General features: G+C 47.5%; 1 protein-coding gene across 3 annotated transcripts; it reads right to left on the bottom strand.

Annotated features, from left to right (window-relative positions):
- Nucleotides 1-5339: 5339 nt before the first annotated feature.
- Nucleotides 5340-21942, bottom strand: DEF8 (differentially expressed in FDCP 8 homolog). Of its 3 annotated transcripts, XM_063945935.1 has the most exons (12): nt 21561-21649; nt 18118-18240; nt 17393-17499; nt 16831-16980; nt 16603-16744; nt 16048-16212; nt 15168-15295; nt 13519-13632; nt 13273-13353; nt 12058-12198; nt 11006-11115; nt 5340-6231 (listed from the first exon to the last, which is right to left on the bottom strand). In XM_063945935.1, exons 2-12 carry the CDS (start codon nt 18227-18229, stop codon nt 6135-6137), a joined length of 1347 nt encoding a protein of 448 aa, XP_063802005.1. In that variant the 5' UTR covers nt 18230-18240; nt 21561-21649; the 3' UTR covers nt 5340-6134. The 3 variants fall into 3 exon arrangements, with proteins under 3 accessions (XP_063802005.1, XP_063802004.1, XP_063802006.1); XM_063945934.1 differs by lacking the exon at nt 18118-18240 and having other exon boundaries at nt 21561-21942; XM_063945936.1 differs by lacking the exons at nt 13519-13632; nt 18118-18240 and having other exon boundaries at nt 21561-21940.
- Between the last annotated feature and the right edge of the window lie 2976 nt (nt 21943-24918).

The raw sequence follows: 24918 nt of genomic DNA on the forward strand, positions 1-24918 counted from the left end.
CGGTAGAGGTCATAGACCAAAAGATGGATGATATTCTCCAATTGAAGTGGGAATTTCGTCGAAAACACAATCTCACCCTTGCTGCTGTAGGTAATGAGCTGACTGGTTGGGTGTCATGGTTGAACCCGCGAAATTGGTTCTCCGGTTTGGGAGAGTGGGCTCAAGGAGTCATAATGGATGTTGGAAAGTTTCTCCTGTGTATCTTAGGTGTTGTTATATCTATTGGATTGATATTTAGATGCGGGCAGGCTTTGATGAGGTGCAAGCAAAGTACGAAAGTGATGAGCTTAAGGAGTGAGGAAACTGTAATTAACCTGGATTTGATTTATGACCCAATGCTAGAAACCATGACGTAATGATGTAATGAGTATACGGTCCGTCTTTCACCCATTTCTATGTTTTCCTCCGAGGTACAAAGACCCACGTAGACGAAGGATTTGATGAGCCAAGGGGCCGACAACGGAAAGATGGAAAGAAGAAGAGCAGACGACCTGATAAACAAGATTTTGATGGACAATGCCATGGGTACCCCAGTTTCCCTAGGAACTTTAAAACCACGCTAGCCCAACATTTTTTGTAAATCCATGGACGTTGTATGCTTTACTCACGATTTATGAGCAAAAGCACAAAGAAGAAGACTCCAATCAACCGACACCAATCAAGACCTCAATCGACGAACGTACATTACCCTGACATAGAATATCATTGCATTTTTCGTAAGTGTTCTTTATCTTCATCTCTGCAACCCTCAGGCAATAACACACATAGTCGATAGGGAATACAGGCACAGATAGCAGCAACCACATACCCCCCCCCAATTCATGTATCATCAACTAAAATGTGCATCCCCATTTTGTTACAACTACAGCCGAAATGAGCTCGGTAAAGTTTGACAGCCCATCCACAGACCTGTACCACAGGATAAGAAGGAATTCAAATGTATACTTCGCAATACCTCGAAGCTTGATTTACCACACGTACGGCACGATGATACATGACCCTCCAAACATGGACTCATACACACATGCTTCTACTTTCTCACTAGGTCATACCCTTTTCACACCTACTCCTTTCTTCTTCCTTTCCCCACCATAGAAATCAATTAACCCCTGACTTACATTTTTCTCCTTAAATATTTTGTGGCAGTTATTATTGACTGCCAAAGGGTGGACTGTCAAAGTCAGAAAAATGTCTTAGTGCACACTGCCATATTTGCACCGCACACTGGTCCGTGCTGCGCATGCGTACGCTCTCCCGTGGAAGCGCATACCCGCAATAGCGTGCACTCGCACGCGCAGTATGCGCATTTACGGTAGAGTTTATGTGATCGTAGCGTGCGACTCATTCGTTACAAAAGTTCACAATTAATGTAGTTTATAGATCATGTTCCCCTCAATAGTTTCTGTAAGTTTGGTTTAGATAGAATGTCCCTGAGCGGAGGAATCCCTCTTTGTATTGCACGAAGGGTCTAACAGGAGTCATACAGCAGTGTTTGATACCCATCGGAAGAGTATTTAATTAGCAATATTCCGGTGTTGGTTTGGAGCGTATTAATCGCTCGTGCGAATAGTTATGGACATAAGAAGTTTATGTCCATTTCTATGATTTGCACATACTCAGGTATGCGGCGGGAAACCCAGTTCCCCACCCACCTGAGCTGTTGGAAATCAGCACAGCCCACCTGTATGAATCAACCTATGACCTTTGGTTACAGTACAGGGCCGAATTCCTGTGTCCAATAAACTGTAGGATTGTAGGGACTAGGAGATTGCATTGTGTGTGGGGCATAAATAGGCAGACCGACCACATCCAGCTCTCACTCTCTCATCAACGGTTATCTGCTGATAATCGGGAGCTGGATATCGAGGCGCAGGCGATCATACCCTTTGTGCGTAAGTTCTCTCCGTAATCATTGTCTTTCTGTGAGCCAATATCTCTCTTTCTCTCTCTATCTCTCCTCTCCTCTTTTTCTCTTAAATACTTCGTAGTATTATTGTATTGTATTGTGTTAGACCAGGATAGCATTGTAGTTTATCCCTTAGTTAGGTGTTTGGTTAGGAAGTCTTTGTTATATTGTAGTGTATCATTTGTACTGTGTTACTCTTTTACAAGTATACTAGATATAATACAGATTATAGGCTTTGGAACCCTAAACCAGTATCAGTGTATTTACTATAGTGTTAAGTGTTCACTTGAGCGTCGGTGACGCTCAAACAGCTTTGTAGATAGTCAGGTTACACAAGGTTGCATTTACACCCTGTACTCACATTAAGGTATTCTGTGTGTTTCATCGGTATAAGGTTTAATATCAAGGTATAGTGTTGTGAGCGTCTGCACCGCTAGTGACCTCCTCGTGGTCTCTAGCGTATGCTACGTTACAGCGAATCTTTCCCCTAGACATAACCAATAACGTGTCCTGTGATCACTGGGCCGTGAGCGAACGTGACGCTTGAGCGTCTCGCCTACGGCTGAGCGATCGTTACGCAAATAGCGTATCATTACGGTATTTCTTAAGTAAGCAGCGTACAGTGTTCTTAGCTTCATAAGGGTTATTTATACGACAAAGGAATTTAGCATTGTCACACCTTTATACGGATAATACGCTCAAATCCTTCCAACAACTAAAAGATGAGTTTAATTTGCCTAACTCCTATTTTTTTAGATACCTCCAGCTCAGACATGCCTTGCAGTCCCAATTCCCCCCCTAAAATTATACCATTTCCCATTAAGACCTTTGTAAGTATGCTGGGTCGAGTTAAGATGATTTCCCATGCTTATGGTTATCTACTCGCCAAACTCCATATAGATCCTTTGACACATCTCCGTGTCAAATGGGAGCAGGATCTGGGCCCCATAGATGAAGAGAACTGGGCCCTTGCTTTGGAAACTCCGTGCACGGTTACCAAATCCATCAGGTATCAACAGATACAATACTTCCTTTTGCATAGAATATATATGACCCCGGCCAGACTGGCCAAATTCGGGACGGGTCGTGTGGGTGACTGCCCTAAGTGTGGGATGACTGCAGGTACTTTTTGGCACCTCATTTGGGATTGTCCGGTGCTGCGGGCTTTCTGGGCGGGGGTCGGATCGATTCTGGGGAACACAGGGGTGGACGAGGCCATGCTTACTCCGCAATTTTGCATCCTGGGAATGGGTAGCTCTGACTTTGTGTCTGGTCCAGAGGGCCTATATGCTCGCAACATATGTGCAATGGCGAAGGTGAGCATTGCGAGGCTATGGAGGGCCCCTAAGGGCCCTACACTCCCCGCTCTTAAGGCACTAATAAACAACACTGTTTTTAAGGAACGATACATTTATATGAAACACAATGCCTCCGCTAAATTTGAAAGAATTTGGTCTCCATGGCTGGAATCCATATACTCCGTCCCAGACCCTACAACTTAATGGTGATAGGGTTACTAACAGGTCCTGGATTTGCCAAGTTATGATCTTCTAGGGCCATAGGCTTCCTTTTCACCCAATGGGTTGTGAATGAGAGAGTGGCTCTGTGCCCATCTGGACAGGGTAGGATTTAGAGTGCTAGTATCCCCCAATGCGTCCTCTTCCCCATAATGTTTTTTGTCTCTTTGTTTTTTTAATTTTTTTATTTCTGGGGTTCTCTGTGTTTGGTTTCTGATTGTTTTCTTCTCTTTTAAAGGGTTTTACTCGGACGGATTGTCCGTAAGAGTTATATTTGAGGGGGGGGGGGGGGGGGGAACAAAACAAAGTATAATGTGATTTCATGAATACTAGAGTGTACGGATAATGCAAAATAATGGTATATATAACTGTACATTCCTATGCGCCTATGAGCAAATGACATAGTTTGAAAATAAGTCGAAAGTGAATGCTGTTCCCCGATGAGGACATGTCATTACGTGTTTAATGTGTTCCTGTTATGCAATGTCTGTATGCAAACTACTCTCCTTCGAAATAAAAATACTTTATTTAAAAAAAAAATGTGATAGCCAAAACAATTCTGCTTATTATCTGCTATGTTCCGCATGACAGCGCTGTACATTTCCGGAATAAAAGGAAGTCTACTCCCGGTAATGGATACTGAGAAATGATACAGTGAAATGATACAGTATCATTGGTTGCTCCTGCTGCCGCGTCGCCCAGTTCAGTCATCGGTGACGCAGTCAGCTCACCGTCTTCCTTACGGTATTACCTTTCCTTACTGTCGGTAATGCCGGGCAAGCGGCTATGGCAGGACAGTATGGAGGTATATTTACCTGCACTATGGACATGGTTTATATTCATGCAATTGGTACATTAAACATCGGCCGTATTAACAACTGTCCCATGGAAATGGTGACCCTGGAGGATAAGTGATTTAGGTGTAGAATGACGATGGACGATGTAGCCAGATCCGTCTCGCACACCTTGGGACCTGAATAGTGTTTCAGGGGAGTATAGAAAAAAATTACATGCAACACCATCTCATGTTCTGCTCATACAAGAGGCTTGTACAGAGATAGAAGGGAATATTGCACCGTCTCTAATAACAGCTTCTGACACCTGTGCTGGGCACAGCTACGATCAACTCAGAATGACCCCCATTGCCACCTTACCGCCCTGAAAATTGCCCACGGGATCAATCTTAAATTATGCAACAGTTCCTGGTTTACCTATAATATACAGCTGGAGCCAGGCTCATCTAGGCTTCTTTGCTGCGCCTAAGTGCACCAAGGTTTATTAGCATAAACCTTTCCTCTATTGTTTTCAGCTGCAATACAATACAGAGAGAATACAACAGGGGATTAAGTCATTACAGCAGAGGATTAAGTCCGACTGCCCTGGCTCAATCCTATTAAAGGCCAAGATGAGGATGACTCCATCTGTACGAGCACCAACTTGAGACCTGATTTTGTGTTGGCCGCTAAGTGCAGACATATGCAAATCCCCCCCCCCCCAATGCTACAAGTAACATTATGCCAATGCAGGATCCGCTCACCTGCGTGAGCATCCTCAGTGCTACGGCCATTATCCGTGGCATACACACTTACACCCAGCCCATGAGGGTTGCACAAGATCCGTCTGGCACATACATCCCACCCACGCCGCAAACATTCCCAGAAGTCGAGCTATATGCCCACAACACGGGTCTGTACCAACAACCGCTCAGAAACTCCCACTTCACGGCTAGAGAGGAGCGACCACACACGGCGCAAACATCCGCTCTGGTATCCTCCGTCATCTGCCGGATGCTGCTCTTGTCCAGTCTGCTGATAACCGCCGGACAGAATCAGGCCCTTTATCCAAGAACACACCATGATGTGCGTGTGAGACTGTGTGTGTGGTTCTTTGATTTTAACCTTTTGACAAAAAGAAAAAAAGTGGCAAGAAATAATTTATTCATGTCGCCACATCCATTGTATAACATAGTGTGTAAATAGAGGTTTTATGTGCATTAGCCGTTTTTAGCTTTATAACCCCCGGGTCATCTTAGCACCTCCTCAGTAAAGTGCTACGAAGAGAAGAAGAAGAACATAACCCCAGCACCTAGTGTTCCATGAGACCATTGGAGCAGGCCCTATAGACTTCCCTTGTTGCAGATGGATCTGCACGGATCAGGAAACGCCAGAGCCCGTCCACCCTGTAGAAGAAGCAGACCCAAACTGCATGGTCCAGAAACAGAGTTCAAGGGGATGAGCAGGTTACTACTACGCCTGCTCCGCTTTGCAGTCTTTGGAAAGACCTCATCACTAGAGCCCTCAGCTCCCAGCAGAAAAGCTAGAGGAGAGGCAAGTCTTGTAGCAGTAGACTCCACTGTAGGACTACCATGTGTAATGTGGCAATAAGGCACCACAGACAGTGTACATGAGGAATAAGTGCACATTCTCATCTCTGTAGAACGTCTGAAGGAAGCCTGACAGGTCTCCATAGTATGGTGGAGGAATAATCTGGGAGGCGGCCATTGTACAGGAGTCTGGAATGTGTCATAGACCTCCCAGGACCATAGAGGCTAAAATGAGAGTCCTCAGATCTAGGTTTCTAATTGCTTTTTTTTGTGCTAAGTTCCAGAGACCTCTGTCAGCACAGCAGTGACCACAAAGCACTATAAATCCCAGCAGCGGACTGTTCGCAATTCATGTCTCTCTCCTGCTCGTCGCAGAGCCTAGGCCTCATTACTGCCATGCCTCTTGTCCAGGCTCCTGTATCTGCTTCCGCTGGTTTAGCCTCATGCACCGCGGACAGCTGGTTGAGTTGTCATAGTAGCAGTCTCTGAAACAGAAATGAAGCCGTTTTATTTTTTCTAATTCCAAGAATGAACACATCAGAATCCTACTGTTCAGTTCATTAGCAAAGCAGCTCTTAACATTACCAAGAAGCAAATGAAGATTTCCCAGGTATGGGTGTGACCATGATTTATACTGCAAGACGACCCATATTCCAGGATGAGTCATAGAAACATAGAAACATAGAATTTGTCGGCAGATAAGAACCACTTGGCCCATCTAGTCTGCCCCTTTTTTTTTTTTATATATTATTTTTTTTTTTTATCACTAACCTTATTTGTTCCTTATTTCTTTGTAAGGATATCCTTATGTCTATCCCATGCATGTTTAAATTGCTCTACTGTCTTAGCCTCTACCACCTCTGATGGGAGGCTATTCCACTTGTCCACTACCCTTTCTGTGAAATAATTTTTCCGCAAATTTCCCCTGAACCTCCCCCCCTCCAGTCTCAGTGCATGTCCTCGTGTCCTATTGCTTCTCTTCATTTGGAGAATGTTTCCCTCCTGGACTTTGTTAAAACCCTTCATATATTTGAAAGTTTCTATCATGTCCCCCCTTTCTCTTCTCTGCTCCAAACTATACATATTGAGATTTCTTAGTCTTTCTGGGTATGTTTTGTGATGTAGGCCATGCACCATTTTAGTTGCCCTCCTTTGTACAGTTTCTAATGTATTAATATCCTTTTGAAGATATGGCCTCCAGAACTGAATACAGTATTCTAGATGAGGCCGTACCAATGACCTATACAGTGGCATTATTACTTCTTTCTTTCTGCTGCTGATTCCTCTCCCAATGCAGCCAAGCATCTGACTAGCCTTCCTCATTGCCTTGTTACATTGCTTACCTGCCTTTAAGTCATCTGGAATAGTGACTCCTAGATCCCTTTCCTCCTCAGTAGTTTCCAGTATAGTGCCATTAATACTGTATTTAGCTTTAGGATTTTTGAGACCCAAGTGCATGATTTTGCATTTTTTGGCATTAAACTGTAATTGCCAGACTCTTGACCATTCCTCTAGTCTACCTAGATCCTCAATCATTTGTTTTACCCCACCTGGTGTGTCTACCCTGTTGCATACCTTTGTGTCATCTGCAAAAAGGCATACTTTCCCTTTAATCCCATTTGCAATGTCACCAATAAAGATATTGAAAAGCACTGGTCCAAGTACAGATCCCTGGGGTACTCCACTGGTAACATTTCCCTCTTGTGAATGCACTCCATTTACCACAACTCTCTGTTTTCTATCCTTCAACCAAGATCTTATCCATTCAATAATCCTAATATCCAATCCCAAACTTTCAAGTTTATTTAGCAGTCTGCGATGTGGAACTGTGTCAAAAGCCTTACTAAAGTCAAGATAAGCTATATCCATGGCTCCACCTTTATCCATCACTTTAGTCACACAATCAAAAAAGTCAATAAGATTTGTTTGACATGATCTTCCCCCAGTGAATCCATGCTGTTTGGGATCCAGTAAATTGCCGGATTTGAGATGATCTACAACTCTTTCTTTTAAGAGTGTTTCCATCAATTTCCCTACTACTGATGTAAGACTCACTGGTCTGTAGTTGTTTGCCTCTTCCTTGCTTCCACTTTTGTGCAGTGGGACTACGTTTGCTCTTTTCCAGTCCCCTGGAATTTCTCCTGTAGCTAATGACTGGTTGAATAATTCTGTCAATGGTGCTACCAGCACCTCTTTAAGTTCTTTTAGTATCCTTGGATGTATCCCATCTGGCCCCATAGATTTGTCCACTTTCAGCTTTGAGAGTTCTGTTAGGACCTTCTCCTCTGTAAATGTACTTGTTTCATTTTCCTGAATATCCCTGCAACTTAACTGTGGCCCCTTCCCCTCTCTTTCAGTAGTAAATACTGAGCAAAAATAATCATTAAGATGATCTGCTATTAAATTGTCTCCCTCAACAAGATTCCCAGTGTCCGTCTTTAGTTTTATAATTCCGCCTTTTGTTTTTCTTTTTTCGCTTATATACCTAAAAAAAGTTTTGCCTCCTTTACCCACTGACTGGGCCATTTTCTCCTCAGCTTGTGCCTTTGCACATCTGATTACCTTCTTTGTCTCCTTCTGTCTAACAAGATATATCTTTTTGTCTTCATTATTTTGTGTCTGCTTATATTTCCTAAAAGCCATCTTTTTTGCTCTCACAATATTTGCTACTTCTTTTGCAAACCACACTGGCTTCCTTTTCCTTGTGTTTTTCCTAACAGTTTTGATACAAAGGTCTGTTGCCTTCAATATTGCACATTTGAATGTTTTCCACCTCTCCTGCACTGTTTCCAAGTTCCTCCACTCTGCCAAAGAATCGCTTACACATTTTCCCATCCCTACAAAATCAGCCTTCCTAAAATCCAACACCTTTGTTTTTGTATGGGACGAGTCAGTCTCTGTCTTAATGCTGAACCATACTGCTTGATGATCACTGGATCCGAGGTTTTCACCCACTTTTACGTCTGATAATCTGTCTCCATTTGTAAGTATTAAGTCTAATATTGCGTCTTTCCGAGTGGGCTCCCTCACCAATTGGTGGAGGGATGCTCCCTGAAGGGAATTTAAAATGTTCCTACTTCTAGTGGAACTAGCAACAGACACCTCCCAGTTTACATCAGGAAGATTAAAGTCTCCCATGATTATTACCTCTCCTTTTAATGCCATTTTAGTTATGTCCTGCAATAGGTTCTTGTCAAGTTCCTCTTCCTGACCTGGTGGCCTGTATATCACGCCAATACGAATAATCAACTTTTCCCCTGTTTCTATGGTCACCCAAAGGGCCTCAGTTTTTTCTTCAATACTTTGTATTAATGTAGTCTTTATGGCATTTTTTACATACATTGCTACCCCTCCCCCGATTTTTCCAATTCTGTCCTTCCTAAACAAAGTATATCCCGGTATAGCTATGTCCCAGTCATGATTTTCATTGTACCATGACTCTGTAATTGCCACAATGTCTAGATCATCCCTTGTCATTATTGCAGTTAGTTCTGGGATTTTATTTCCTAAGCTCCTAGCATTTGCACACATAGCTTTTAGAGTTTTGTTTGTGCTTTTTCTGTTCCTAGCTATGTTCTTCTCTCTGCCTATTTTTATTTGGTTTTGATCTGAATTATCTTCTGTTGCTGTGGATATGCTTCCTATTCCCTTTGCCTGCAGAAACAATACCTCTGTGTTGGGGGAGCAGATTTCTTTATTCCTATTTGGTTCACTGCCCCCCTTTGTTAGTTTAAATAGCTCTTGATGAAGCATCCAAACTGTTCAGTTAGTATTTTCGTTCCCGTTGAAGATGGGTGCAGGCCGTCACTTTTGTATAAGCTCCTATCTTGCCAGATGGTGTGACTATGGCCTATAAATCCAAATCTCTCCTCATTGCACCATGTCCTTAGCCAAACATTGAAGTTTCTGATGCAATGAGTTCTGTCTTCCCCTCTGTGTACTGGCAATACTTCTGAAAAAGATACAGTGGTTGCCACCTGCTTCAGAGCAGTCCCTAACTTCCTAAATTCATCTTTTACAGCAATGAGTTCTGCATTTGCCAGGTCATTTGTCCCTAGGTGGACAATGACATCCACCTCCCCATCTTTTCTTGCTGCCTTCACAATTCTTAGCATGCGCTCTTTATCCCTTGGAGCTGTGGCTCCAGGTAAGCACCTTACTTGTTTCTCTACTTCATTTGCATTTCCCAGATGTATTCCTCTAATAATGGAATCTCCCAAAAGAAGTGCAGTCCTTTTTGGAGATTCAATTTTCCTGTTCCATTTCCTGTTCCTATGGTTGGTAGATGTCCCCATATCCTCCTGTTCTGTAGTGCCTCTATTAGTTGTATCTTCCAGCCCTGTCATGTTGTAGGATAATGCTCCTTACAGATAACTCAGCCAAAGGGTGTAAACGTGCTTCTTACCCCCGACTTTCCACTGCCGCTTAGAAAAGTCTCACTGCAATAGAGAGTCTGTGACCGCCATGACCCCACCAGAACCGGCATACGGCTTATGGCACCAGGGTAGTAGTGTTTATTTATTAGATGAAGTGTCAGATCTTGTGGTTTAATCATAGTCCATTATCTGCCGTAAGACGGACACTATAGTGATAGATTGTGTCGTCGCAGACTAGTGATGTCAGTATGACAGAGATCAGGATATTGCACGGATTACACGCACCACACATGTACTGTATTATATGGGTGTAATATTTCCGCTACACTTTGTGTTTATGTGATTTGGCTCAGTATTATCTATTGGGATGTAACTGCTCTCTAAGGGGGACATTTACTAAGCAGTGATAAGTGCGGAGAAGCCAGCCAGTGGAGAAGTTGCCCATAGCAACCAATCAGCACTGAAGTAACGTCTATAATTTGCATACTATAAAAAGATACAGAGCTGCTGATTGGTTGATGGGGCAATTTCTCCACTGGCTCACTTCTCCGCTCTTATCACTGCTTAGTAAATGTCCCCCTAAGCTCTGATACGTTGCTCTTCTGTAAAGGATTTCAGGTGACAGGTTCTGATGGAGCAATGACAGAACCACAGACTTGCAGTGATGACACTTGAGACTGGAGAGACCCTTAAGGGGGACCCACGGGCGTGAGAGAGACACGGGGGAGGGCATGAGCTAACACCCTGGTGAATGGCAGGTCCGAAATATACACATGCACACGCATCCGGAAATGCTGAGCTGAGAATGACTGGAGTAACGGTTCCTATGCGAGTGGCGTTCAGCGTACGTAGCGCTATAGTAACAGAACATTGGTCTCCTCACCTGTGGAACACGGCAGCGCAGTCCTGGCACACAGACGTGTGACTGTCGAATGGGAACAGGATGTCTCCCTCCTTGCACAGCTCACACACAAAGCCCTTTGCCTGACAGCGCTGCAGAAACAGAGATTACACCATGAGCGGAGCAGGTGTTTCCCCGGGTCACGTCGGCCAGAGCCGACACTGCTCCGCTGCAGCACATGCTGAGGGGAGTCAGAGGCTGCACTGGAAGTGCAGAGTGAGGCACACCATGGTGCTTTTCCTGTCACAGTCTATGAGAGAAACGTGGTGACTGACAGCAAAAGCAGAGGAAGTACAGGGGGGGAGGGGGGGGGGGGGGGATACCCCCGTTCCCGAGAACAGTACCTACGCGCCTCATACAGTGAAGGGCTGGTGTATGCGGCTCTGTATCACTGCGCCCCAGCACCTGCAGGCGCTACTAGTGGAACCGTTGTGGGGATGGGAGGGGAGGAGGTGCTGGGAGGCAAATCAATGGGCAGTGCCTCAGTCGAGGTTGTAACACCCTTATGGGGAGATTAATTAAGCCTTCTTTGAAGGCCAAGGAGAGGAGGTGTTGCCCATACCAACCAGATTCCAGCTATCATATTACAGATTGTACTAGACCAGGCAAGTCTAAACTGTGGCCCTCCAGCTGTTGAGAGACTACACATCCCAGCATGCCCTGACACAGCTTTAGCATTCTCTGACAACAAAACTGTCAGGGCATGCTGGGATATAGTTTCACAACAGCTGGAGGGCCGCAGTTTGGATGCCAGTAGTAGACAAATGGTTGCTATAGGCAACAACTGCACTTGTACATTAGACTTCATAAATGTTCCCCCTAGAGCAGGCCTAGCCAACTAGTGGCTCCCCAGCTGTAATGAAACTACAAGTCCCAGCATACCTTACCCACCGATCAGCTGGTAAAGCATGCTGGGAGCTGTAGTTTCACAACAGCTGGAGAGCCGCAGGTTGGCCAGGCCTGCCCTAGAGAGTAACTGCACTCAGCTCTAGGACCCTGTCCTGCCACGTGAATCCTCGTCTCTGCCTTCCCACCTCACAGTCCAGCTTGATGTGCTTGGCAAAGGTGGTGTGTATGTCCGTCAGGGAGCAGCCCAAACGCCCACTGCCGACGTCCAGTAGATCCTGCAGGGAGTACATGTCATCGTTCTCTACAAAATGCTGCCGCTCCTGTAGCTGTGGACGGAAGACAGTATAAACAACACAGGAGACAAGCATACCCACGCGTTTCACAGCCTACACGTCTCCAAGCAACTCCACACGTTTCACAGCCTACACTCGTCTCCAACCACACCCACGCGTTTCACAGCCTACTCGTCTCCAAGCAACCCACGCGTTTCACAGCCTACACTCGTCTCCAACCACGCCCACGCGTTTCACAGCCTACACTCGTCTCCAAGCAAACCCACGCGTTTCACAGCCTACTCGTCTCCAAGCAAACCCACGCGTTTCACAGCCTACACGTCTCCAACCATGCCCACGCGTTTCACAGCCTACACTCGTCTCCAACCATTCCCACGCGTTTCACAGCCTACACTCGTCTCCAACCATGCCCACGCGTTTCACAGCCTACACTCGTCTCCGCGCAACCCACGCGTTTCACAGCCTACACTCGTCTCCAAGCATGCCCACGCGCTTCACAGCCTACACTCGTCTCCAAGCAACACCCACGCGTTTCACAGCCTACTCGTCTCCAAGCAACCCACGCGTTTCACAGCCTACACTCGTCTCCAAGCAACCCACGCGTTTCACAGCCTACACTCGTCTCCAAGCAACCCACGCGTTTCACAGCCTACTCGTCTCCAAGCAACCCACGCGGTTCACAGCCTACTCGTCTCCAACCACGCCCACGCGTTTCACAGCCTACACTCGTCTCTGCCCACGCGTTTCACAGCCTACACTCGTCTCCAACCACGCCCACGCGTTTCACAGCCTACACTCATCTCCAACCACTCCCACGCATTTCACAGACTACACTCGTCTCCAACCATGCCCATGCGTTTCACAGCATACTCGTCTCCACGCAACCCACGCGTTTCACAGCCTACACTCCTCTCCAAGCATGCCCACGCGCTTCACAGCCTACACTCGTCTCCAAGCAACACCACGCGCTTCACAGCCTACACTCGTCTCCAAGCAACACCACGCGCTTCACAGCCTACACTCGTCTCCAAGCAACCCCACGCGTTTCACAGCCTACACTCGTCTCCAAGCAACACCACGCGTTTCACAGCCTACACGTCTCCTGACCTGCAGAAGCAGCCGGGCCTCCATAGCCTCCTTGCACGTGATGAAGTACGGTTTCATGAGGAGGATGTCCTGACGTAACTTCTATTACAGAAAGAAGATGGCGGGAAGAGAACAATCAGCGATAACAGCGCATGGTAAAACATTTTTTTTTTTTAACTCTGTCAATGAATTTCCCAGAGGAGGCGGCTTCACCGCCCACTCGCTTCTCCCCAACTGCCCAGGCTTATCAGCGTGACCTGGTCTTACCCGGATCTCCACCAGCTCCTCCACATAGTTAAAGAGCAAAGGGTTAATCTCGCGCAGCTTCAGAACCGGACGGCCCAGCATCAGCGTGAGATAGCGCATACTGCACCGGGACACCTGGAGGTGGAGACCAGACTTGTGTTGGTGGCAGAGATGGCTGAAACTAAACCTAAAAGGGAAAATACGTCCCAATTTATAAGCCGGGGACTTTGAACTGGAATGGTAAATTACGCAATGGGACCAGCAGCTCGTTATAGGCTGCAAAATGGAAAGGCAGAGACTCGCACCCTCTTACCCCCCTGCAGGTGTCTCACACACATTCAGCTGCACTTACTCACGGCACGGGGGCTAGAAACACACCCGCATAGGGGCGGTGCAATACGTCACCATGCTTTGAACGTCAATGTGATAGAACCGCAGCCTAACACTGACACGTACTGTAAACACTGTGACCATTGACATACTGAATGCAAACAGAATGACTACAGACGCACCGGCATGGTACCAGCACCCTGCTCTTAGGGCTCACCCATAGGGGGTAATTCCAAGTTGATCGCAGCAGGAATTCTGTTAGCAATTGGGCAAAACCATGTGCACTGCAGGGGAGGCAGATATAACATGTGCAGAGAGAGTTAGATTTGGGTGCGGTGAGTACAATCTGAAATCTAATTTGCAGTGTAAAAATAAAGCAGCCAGTATTTACCCTGCACAGAAATAAAATAACCCACCCAAATCTAACTCTCTCTGCACATGTTATATCTGCCCCCCCTGCAGTGCACATGGTTTTGCCCAACTGCTAAAAAATTTCCTGCTGCGATCAACTTGGAATTACCCCCATAGTCTTCTTTTTATTTGCCCCCACACCTTACACCCCGGCGTAATGTGTTTAGCCCGCAGAGGCATGGGGTCTTTAAACCTATGCCTATATATTATTTATGGTAGAGGCGGTCAGTCTGTCAGGCATTTAAACGGAGCACGGCACAAGGAATGTTTATGTCAGACAGCATTTGGGTCATAAGTGTGTACAGTTTCTGAATAAACATGTGTCTGCTACACTTCTACCTGCTCTCAGTCACATTATCCAGACTTTTCCATGTGCAAATGTAGAAAACACACATCCCTTGCCATTTAGCCACACAACATACTACCAATTTTTTTGTTTAAAGTGCCATTAGATTCAGGGAAGAACACCGAAGGATGGGGGGGTTTGGGGATATAGGTTAGTGGGGAAGAGAAGGCAAACAATGAAACTGTACTAAATGCCAAGCTCTGCAGACAGACATACAAACACCATCAGATATGATGGTACAGCCATATGACGATAGTTTTTAAAAAAAAGTCATAATTTAATATAAGTGTGATCTAAACAGAAAGCAAATAAATAAAATACATTTTATATATCTATATCTATATATATATATATCTATATATATATGAAAGCCCTTATAGGACAGATACAGATATATAAGCCTTGGAGACAGATACAGTGGATGGAAATAAAGTACAGTACCAACCAATCAGCTCCTGTCATTTTTGAAACACAGCCTGTAACATGGCAGTTAGGGGCTGATTGGCTGGTACTTAGTACATAGACCCCAATGTCTAGTATCAGGCTTTCCCCATGCTATACCATAGCTGCAATCCATGCCTACCTTGCGTGGTTCAAAATCCCAGTTGTGAATGGCGCGCGCTGGGATGACGGCGAGGTCGTTCCAGTGGCAATTGCTACAGTAGTACTGGCCGGTGTAATCGCACTGCCGGGCCTCACTGGGTACAGCTCCTGTACATGGACCATGATCAGTCACAGGAATACGGAAACACTGGCACAGAGTTATGTAACGCACCCTCACCGGACAGGCCAATAGCTAATGAGACGCACACTTCACTACTACATGACTTTATCACCTTGGTCAGTAAAGATGGTCACACCCTTTATAATGACCAAGAGTGTGTGTATTTTCTGATTGCTGCATGAGAACATGTTCCCATCAATTTTGGGCAGCCACCCCTCCCCCAAAGTAATCCTTGGCCACAATTATTTATCTGTATTGCAGTGTGACCAGCCACATAGGTCAGCATGAAGAGAACAGAGATTTCAGCACTGATACACTGGACAGCACAGGGTGGGGCGTGTACAGTGCATGTAGCTTCTGATTGGTTGCAGCGCCTATCCAATCACTGATCACACTTACTGAACACCTCCTTAGCACAGGCAATCTGGAATGCTCTATCCCTCTCCGCTTCATGCTGTCAGGCTTGGCACGCAAGCATTTCAGGCTAGACACCCAGCACAAGCCAGGTTGCACGTCCAAAGTTAAAATCAGGGGTTGGCTAAAAGCAGGGCGAGGATTGCGGTCCAAAAAATATATATTGCAATGCAACTTATTTCAGCTGCAATTAATAACATCTCTAACATCAGGGGGAAAACATTGCTGAAGGGCACAGAATGTTACAGCCGATGCATTAACGGATACTATTTATTTTTCCACGTCTCTGCACAAGTTTTGGTCTGCATTCTCCTCCTATACTTACGTAAGGAGATTGGTGCCCGGCACTCGGCGCAGCGGTAGTCCTGGGTGTCCAGGCCGGCTTCCGGACAAATGGTTAATTCGTACTCCGACTGGTGACTAACCTTTGACCTCACGCAGGGTTTGGTAATGAGGTTCAGACATTTGCTATGGCAACGATAGTAACACCCTGAGAAACAGAAGAGGTCAACGTGTGTCTGAGAACACCATGACAACTTATACAGTACTCACTGCCCCTACTCTTTATATGCAACCATGGCGGGGCCTGCACATTACTGCATCTCAGTCAGTCTGTGCAATACGTCTGCCCAGGGTCTCTCTGCCACATCAAACCCCCTCCCCCAATCCGGCACCTTCCCACCCCATATACCTGCCCGTATGTCTGCTGGAAGGAGCAGAGAGCCTTCAGGGACTAGGGCCAGGCAGCCGTGCCTCTCCCTCGGTCTTGCATAGGTGGCTCCACCATTCATACACCCCTACAAGCGTCTATGCAAGCATCGCAGCCAATGACCAGGAGTCCTGCTACGGTTATCCCAGAGGTGCGAGGCCGATCTCTTACCTGTGCAGGTGTACCAGGTCTGGATTAGGCCCCAGATGAATGTACTGCACTTGTCGCACACTTGTTTCACACTTTTACTCTTCTCCTTGTAGAAGCGATGTTCCAACATTATTCTCATATTGGGCTCATCCTCGTGCGGATCCTGGGGAGGGAAGAAAGGGGATGGATGACCATGACGGACAGATCACAGACAGAAGAAGTACAGAGTAGCACATTCCATGTACTCACTTTCAGCTCCTGCAGCTTGAGCCGTAGATGGATGAGCCGGACCACGGCATCCTTCTGCTTGTCCGATTGCTCGGGAAGCTCCAGGATCACCTGCTTACACTCCTCAATCGCCTGTCTCAGCTGCTGGATGTCAGACGCTAGGAACAGTCCCTGGGGTCAGATAAAGAACACACCTCATCACCGTGGATATCAAAGCATGGTATGGCCGGCGGAAGTCAGGTGATTCGCCGATGGTGCGGTACCAAGCCCCAGGAAGACCCCTACGCCCCAGCACATGTTGGCACTGTGAGTGCCTCTGGTAACTGAAGGGGTAGAGGAAGCTTGAGTGGCTCATACAGAAGTACAACGGGGACTATCAGAGAGAAGAGCACATTTATAGGACCCCCCCCCACACACACACACGTTTAGTCCGCCATGCTGCTTTCACCGCTGTGTACAGGCGATACACCGTACTTGGACTTTGTGATAATACAATCGGATTACCAAGGCAGAGTCTCCACAACGAAATGCAGTAACGCGGTTTTATCCAAAAATATTGGTAAGGACCCATTGTTCTACTCACCACTGGCCGGGAGAAGTGGTCCTCCAACACCCCCAGGTCCATCACTCGGTCAGGGCAGGGGAATTCCCGCTCACACGGAGGAGGAGGTGGAGATCCTGGTGGAGATTCTGATGGAAAGAGAACAGATATTACAGAGATATAAGGAAAGACAAGGAAGAACACTGCGGCAACGCACCAAAGCGGCCAATCACATTGCAATATATCTCAGAAACATAGCGCACCATGGGGGTGATTCAATTCACCGACAGTTGAATAGCGCCGGGAGTTAGCTCCCGTCGCTATTCAATTCAGCTAAAGTTAAGTCGGCGAAGGCCCGTTCTCCCGGACTTAACAGGTTGAATTGTTGGGAGAACGGGCATTCTCCGACTTAACTCCCCGCCACAATGCTGATTCCCGACAGAATCAGCCTCACGCCGGCCGCACTTTTGTCGGATTTCTTCTCTCATCCCCCGGGGGTGAGAGAAGAATTCCTGACAACTGAGGGTCAGTTGTTGCTGTATTGAATAGCGCCGGGAGCCAATTCCAGGCGCTATCAACTGTCGGTGAATTGAATCGACCCCCATAAGTCAGACTCAGTGGAGGAAATGTGATAGCCTGCGTCCTGAATTTGGATGAAAATTAAAACTGGTTGCTATGGGTAACGCCCGCTGTTTCTTTTCATTAGCTTTCATGACTGTCCCTATTCCTGTCTTTTCGCCTGTTCTCTGTGTGGTCAGACTACGCACCCTTGGAAGGCGCCCGCTGTCCGTCTTCCTGGGGGTTTTCCTCCTCCCTGGACTTATTGAAAGGGTTGAGATGACCCTGACGGAACCTGGCCAGCTTGTCATTGTATTCCATATCCAGTCACCCTGCAAGGAACAGAACATCGCTCACATCTTACTGACTATTGCCGAGTCTCCTAACCCTAATCAGAGACCCTCAATACAGCGCAGGTGAGCAGGTGGTATACAGTGTAGAATATAGGGGATACACAAACATGCCAGATCAGTGTTACATACAGTGTATAGTATAGGTGATACACAAACATGCCACAGGTCACTGTTACATACAGTGTACAGTATAGGTGATACACAAACATGCCACAGGTCAGTATTACATACAGTGTATATTATAGGTGATACACAAACATGCCACAGGTCAGTATTACATACAGTGTATATTATAGGTGATACACAAACATGCCACAGGTCAGTATTACATACAGTGTATATTATAGGTGATACACAAACATGCCACAGGTCAGTGTTACATACAGTGTATAGTATAGGTGCAGGAATGATGTACATCTGTCTTATACTGTATCTCAGTAACAATGTATCAGAGTAGCACCGGCATAAGCTGTAGACTCACATACTGACACTATTATTACCCTTCCCCTATAGATGACATACACTCATATATACATACATGACATAATATGATCCTTCCCCTATAGGTGACATACATGATTGCACAGGACACAGTAGGCCCCCTATAGGTGACATACACAGGACACAGAAGGACCCTTCCCCTACAGGTGAAATACTCAACTGCACATGACATATTAGGACCCACCCCCTATAGGTGACATATACAGGACTGCACAGGACACAGTAGGACCCTCCCCCTATAGGTGACATATACAGGACTGCACAGGACACAGTAGGACCCTCCCCTATAGGTGACATATACGGGACTGCACAGTAGGACCCTCCCCTATAGATGACATATACAGGACTGCACAGGACACAGTAGGACCCTCCCCCTATAGGGGACATATACAGGACACAGTAGAACCCTACCCCTATAGGTGACATACACAATTTCATATGGCATATTAGGACCCATCCATTATAGGTGACATATACAGGACTGCACAGGACCCCCCCCCCATAGGTGACATATACAGGGCTGCACAGGACACAGTAGGACCCTCCCCTATAGGTGACACATACGGTACTGCACAGGACACAGTAGGGCCCTCCCCCTATAGGTGACACATACAGGACTGCACAGGACATAGTAGGACCCTCCCCCTGTAGGTGACATATACAGGACTGCACTGGACATAGTAGGACCCTCCCCCTATAGGTGACACATACAGGACTGCACAGGACATAGTAGGACCCTTCCCCTGTAGGTGACATATACAGGACTGCACAGGACACAGTAGGACCCCCACCCCTGTAGGTGACATATACAGGACTGCTCAGGACACCGTAGGACCCTCCCCCTATAGGTGACAGATACAGGACTGCACAGGACACAGTAGAGTCCATGTATGTCCAAACTGCGGCCCTCCAGCTGTTGTGAAACCACATATCCCAGCATGCCCTGACACAGTTTGCTGTCAGAGAATGCTAAAGCTGTGTCAGGGCATGCTGGGATGTGTAGTTTCACAACAGCTGGAGGGCCGCAGCTTGGACATGCTTGCTAGACCCTCCCCTATAGGGGACATATACAGGACTGCACAGTACACAGTAGGACCCTTCCCCTATAGGCGACATATACAGGACACAGTAGACACCCCCCTATAGGTGACATATACAGGACTGCACAGGACACAGTAGGACTCTCCCCCTATAGGTGACATATAAAGGACTGCACAGGACACAGTAGGATCCTCCCCCTATAGGTGACATATACAGGACACAGTAGAACCCTACCCCTATAGGTGACATACACAATTTCACATGGCATATTAGGATCCACCCCCTATAGGTGACATATGCAGGACTGCACAGGACACAGTAGGACCCTCCCCCTATAGATGACATATACAGGGCTGCACAGGACACAGTAGGACCCTCCCCTATAGGTGACATATACGGGACTGCACAGTAGGACCCTCCCCTATAGGTGACATATACAGGACTGCACAGGACACAGTAGGACCCTCCCCCTATAGGTGACATACAGGACACAGTAGAACCCTACCCCTATAGGTGACATACACAATTTCATATGGCATATTAGGACCCACCCATTATAGGTGACATATACAGGACTGCACAGGAAAACCCCCCCCCCCCCATAGGTGACATATACAGGGCTGCACAGGACACAGTAGGACCCTCCCCTATAGGTGACACATACGGTACTGCACAGGACACAGTAGGGCCCTCCCCCTATAGGTGACACATACAGGACTGCACAGGACATAGTAGGACCCTCCCCCTGTAGGTGACATATACAGGACTGCACTGGACATAGTAGGACCCTCCCCCTATAGGTGACACATACAGGACTGCACAGGACATAGTAGGACCCTTCCCCTGTAGGTGACATATACAGGACTGCACAGGACACAGTAGGACCCCCACCCCTGTAGGTGACATATACAGGACTGCTCAGGACACCGTAGGACCCTCCCCCTATAGGTGACAGATACAGGACTGCACAGGACACAGTAGAGTCCATGCATGTCCAAACTGCGGCCCTCCAGCTGTTGTGAAACCACATATCCCAGCATGCCCTGACACAGTTTGCTGTCAGAGAATGTTAAAGCTGTGTCAGGGCATGCTGGGATGTGTAGTTTCACAACAGCTGGAGGGCCGCAGTTTGGACATGCCTGCTAGACCCTCCCCTATAGGGGACATATACAGGACTGCACAGCACACAGTAGGACCCTTCCCCTATAGGCGACATATACAGGACACAGTAGACACCCCCTATAGGTGACATATACAGGACTGCACAGGACACAGTAGGACTCTCCCCCTATAGGTGACATATAAAGGACTGCACAGGACACAGTAGGATCCTCCCCCTATAGGCGACATATACAGTACTGCACAGGACACAGTAGGACCCTTCCCCTATAGGTGACATATAAAGGACTGCACAGGACACAGTAGGATCCTCCCCCTATAGGCGACATATACAGTACTGCACAGGACACAGTAGGACCCTTCCCCTATAGGTGACATATAAAGGACTGCACAGGACACAGTAGGATCCTCCCCCTATAGGTGACATATACAGTACTGCACAGGACACAGTAGGACCCTCCCCCTATAGGTGACATATAAAGGACTGCACAGGACACAGTAGACCCTCCCCTATAGGTGACATATAAAGGACTGCACAGGACACAATAGGACCCTCCCCCTATAGGTGACATACACATGACAGAGGCCGGAGATCTCCCCGGTGTTCTGCACTGGTCTCCGTACTGCGCGTCTCTCACCTCGGCATGTCCGGCCTGTGACTCCGGGGCCTCTCCAGCCAGGAGCGGCCTGTGACTCCGGTGCCGGCCTGGCCAGGTCTCCGGTGATCAGAGGCGGCGGCCCCGCTCCTAGGCTTCTGCTGCTTTCATCATCGCACGATTGCCGGGGCTCCTCCTCTCCGGCCGCCATCTACTGGCAGACGGGGTGTACTGCAGGCGGCAGGCCGCTCCCTGGCTGCCGCAGGGACTGGTATAATGACCGGGCACGGCGGGCACTGAGATGCGGGTAAAACCCGGGAATATCAGACATTTCTCTCTTTTTAAAAAAATAATGTAAGACTTTTTTTCTTACTATTAATATATTTTATTTTGGCGTCATCTCTGTACTCAGCGAAGCTGCTGATTCTGCGCCAGGCGGAAAGTGGCGTGTTTGCGTGATGCCGCAGCAGCCAGATTTAGGGCTCTATTCATGAAGCAGTGAAAACTGTGGAGAAGTGAGCCAGTGGAGAAGAACCAATCAGCACTGAAGTAACAATTATAATTTGCATGCTATAAAATTATACAGAGAAGCTGATTGGTTGCCATGGGCAACTTCTCCACTGACTCACTTCTCCACTCTTTTCACTGCTTCATGAATAAACCCCTTACTACCGTATGCTAATGCGAGTTTCCCTAGCGCTAATGCATAGGGCGGCGGTTCCCAAACTCTTGTATGAGCGTTTGTTATCACGGCACCCCTAGGATAAGAGTTTTATATTGAAACATTTTGACAAACAAAATATTACGTCATCCTTAGGATCAGTTATGTCATACGTCCCGACTGTTCTGATTGTGGCGGGACAGTCCAGGTTTTCTGGGACTGTCCTGCGCTCCCACCCGCAGGTCACAGTGTCCCGCGGTGAGGGGGGGGCATTTGTCAATTGTTTAGCAGAGCTGTCGTGAATAGATGTCCTGACAAAGGTTATTATAAAGCGAATCTTTGGCGTAGCCTGCGGGCGCATGTGAGACTTCATTTCTGGGTGATGAAGAGTCCGTGAGTGCCGCCATTCCTTCATATTACCGCGGCAGGTTACAGAGTGCATAGTATATCAGTCCCCACCCCCTTATGCTTAGCTCCACCCTTTTTTTAGAAACCCCTCTTCACAAATCCTGCATTTGCCCCTGACTAGTGCCCACTAATGCGCTGCTGCCAGCCTGGAAGGGCCCCCTTGTCTCTTAATACGCTCCTGGATCTGGTGTCCATGATGGTCCCCTGTTAGTCCTCTTTGTCCTGCAGGTATGAGACGTCACCTCATGATGTCACTGCTCCTCATTCCCATTGTAGGATGTGGAGGTGCGCAAACTGATTGTAGTTGCGCCGCAGCTGCCTGCAACATCTGGGAGGCCACAGCGTTCAGTGGGAGTTCCGTGACTTCTCTCACTGACCGCGCCTCGTTCCGGCCCTCTTTAACCTCTGGCGGCGTGACAGTTTTATATCGGCCGGGGGAGAAGGAGGGGGGTTGGCGCCCTCCCCAGTGGGAACTTTCCATGTTCTCGGTGGACCAGTCCACCTCTGGGTGTAAGAGATGTGTCTGAGACAGGCTTCCCGTATCCGTACGTACACTCCCACGGCGCTCCCACAGTACAGGACAGTTCCGTGCAAATAAATTGTCGCCGCCCAGATCCCATACCAAAATGCACATTTCAAGGAAAGACAGATCCATCCAAGTTCCATCTCCCTGAGAAGCGGATGGAGATATGCAAAAAAGTATACATTTCCATCTGGGCGTGTACTGTATGCTAACACTCACTGGGGTAAATTTACTAAGCTCCCGATTTTGACCGAGATGCCGTTTTTTCATCAAAGTGTCATCTCGGTAATTTACTAAGCAATAATCACGGCAGTGATGAGGGCATTCGTAATTTTTTGCAAGTCCAAGAAAAAAATTACGAATGAATACACCATCGGTCAAAACGCGGCTGTTTAAGTATGAATCTCGGTAATTTACTAAGAAGTGCAAAGCAAAAAAAAACCAAACACTGCCGTGAAAAATTACAACTCGTAAAAAAGTGCTAAAAAAAACCAGACCTGCTTTTTTTTTCCGTGATTGGATAGGCATGCAGGGATCCATGAGATCCGTGCATGTATATCAGTGGGAAGGGGTGGGAAAGTTGTTATTTTATTAAAAAAAATTGCGTGGGGTCCCCCCTCCTAAGCATAACCAGCCTCGGGCTCTTTGAGCCGATCCTGGTTGCAGAAATATGGGGGAAAAATTGACAGGGGTTCCCCCATATTTAAGCAACCAGCATCGGGCTCTGCGCCTGGTCCTGGTTCCAAAAATACGGGGGACAAAAAGAGTAGGGGTCCCCCGTATTTTTAAAACCAGCACCGGGCTCCACTAGCTGGACAGATAATGCCACAGCCGGGGGTCACTTTGATATAGTGCCCTGCGGCCGTGGCATCAAAAATCCAACTAGTCACCCCTGGCCGGGGTACCCTGGGGGAGTGGGGACCCCTTCAATCAAGGGGTCCCCCCCCCCCCAGCCACCCAAGGGCCAGGGGTGAAGCCCGAGGCTGCCCCCCCCCATCCAATGGGCTGCGGATGGGGGGGCTGATAGCCTTTGTTGTAAAAGAAAAGATATTGTTTTTAGTAGCAGTACTACAAGGCCCAGCAAGCCTCCCCCGCATGCTGGTACTTGGAGAACCACAAGTACCAGCATGCGGCGGAAAAACGGGCCCGCTGGTACCTGTAGTACTACTACTAAAAAAATACCCAAAAAAACACAAGACACACACACCGTGAAAGTATAATTTTAATACATACATACACACATACATACATACTTACCTTATGTTCCCACGCAGGTCGGTCCTCTTCTCCAGTAGAATCCAAGGGGTACCTGTTGAAGAAATTATACTCACGAGATCCAGGGGTCCAGGGTCCTCGGGGAATCCAGGTGTAATCCACGTACTTGAAAAAAATAACAAATCGGACACCCGAGCCACGCACTAAAAGGGGACCCATGTTTGCACATGGATCCCCTTTTCCCGACTGCCAGAAAACCCACTCTGACTTCTGTCTAAGTGGGTTTCCTCAGCCAATCAGGGAGCGCCACGTTGTAGCACTCTCCTGATCGGCTGTGTGCTCCTGTCCTGACTGACAGGCAGCACACGGCAGTGTTACAATGTAGCGCCTATGTGCTCCATTGTAACCAATGGTGGGAACTTTCTGCCCTGCGGTTGACCTAAAGTGACGTCACCGCTGAGCAGAAAGTTCCCAGCATTGGTTACAATGTAGCGCATAGGCGCTACATTGTAACACTGCCGTGTGCCGCCTGTCAGTTAGGACAGGAGCACACAGCCGATCAGGAGAGTGCTACAACGTGGCGCTCCCTGATT

The sequence above is a fragment of the Pseudophryne corroboree genome, chromosome 11 (assembly GCF_028390025.1).
Source record: "Pseudophryne corroboree isolate aPseCor3 chromosome 11, aPseCor3.hap2, whole genome shotgun sequence".
NCBI classification, from domain to species: Eukaryota; Metazoa; Chordata; class Amphibia; order Anura; family Myobatrachidae; genus Pseudophryne; species Pseudophryne corroboree.

Coding starts and splice junctions, on each gene's coding strand:
- DEF8 (XM_063945934.1), bottom strand. CDS start 21,729: ATGGCGGCCGGAGAGGAGGAGCCCCGGCAATCGTGCGATGATGAAAGC. Junction 17,500..21,560: donor CACAGGCCGGACATGCCGAG/GTGAGAGACGCG, acceptor TCTTTCCATCAG/AATCTCCACCAGGATCTCCA. Junction 16,745..16,830: donor TCAAGCTGCAGGAGCTGAAA/GTGAGTACATGG, acceptor TTCCCTCCCCAG/GATCCGCACGAGGATGAGCC.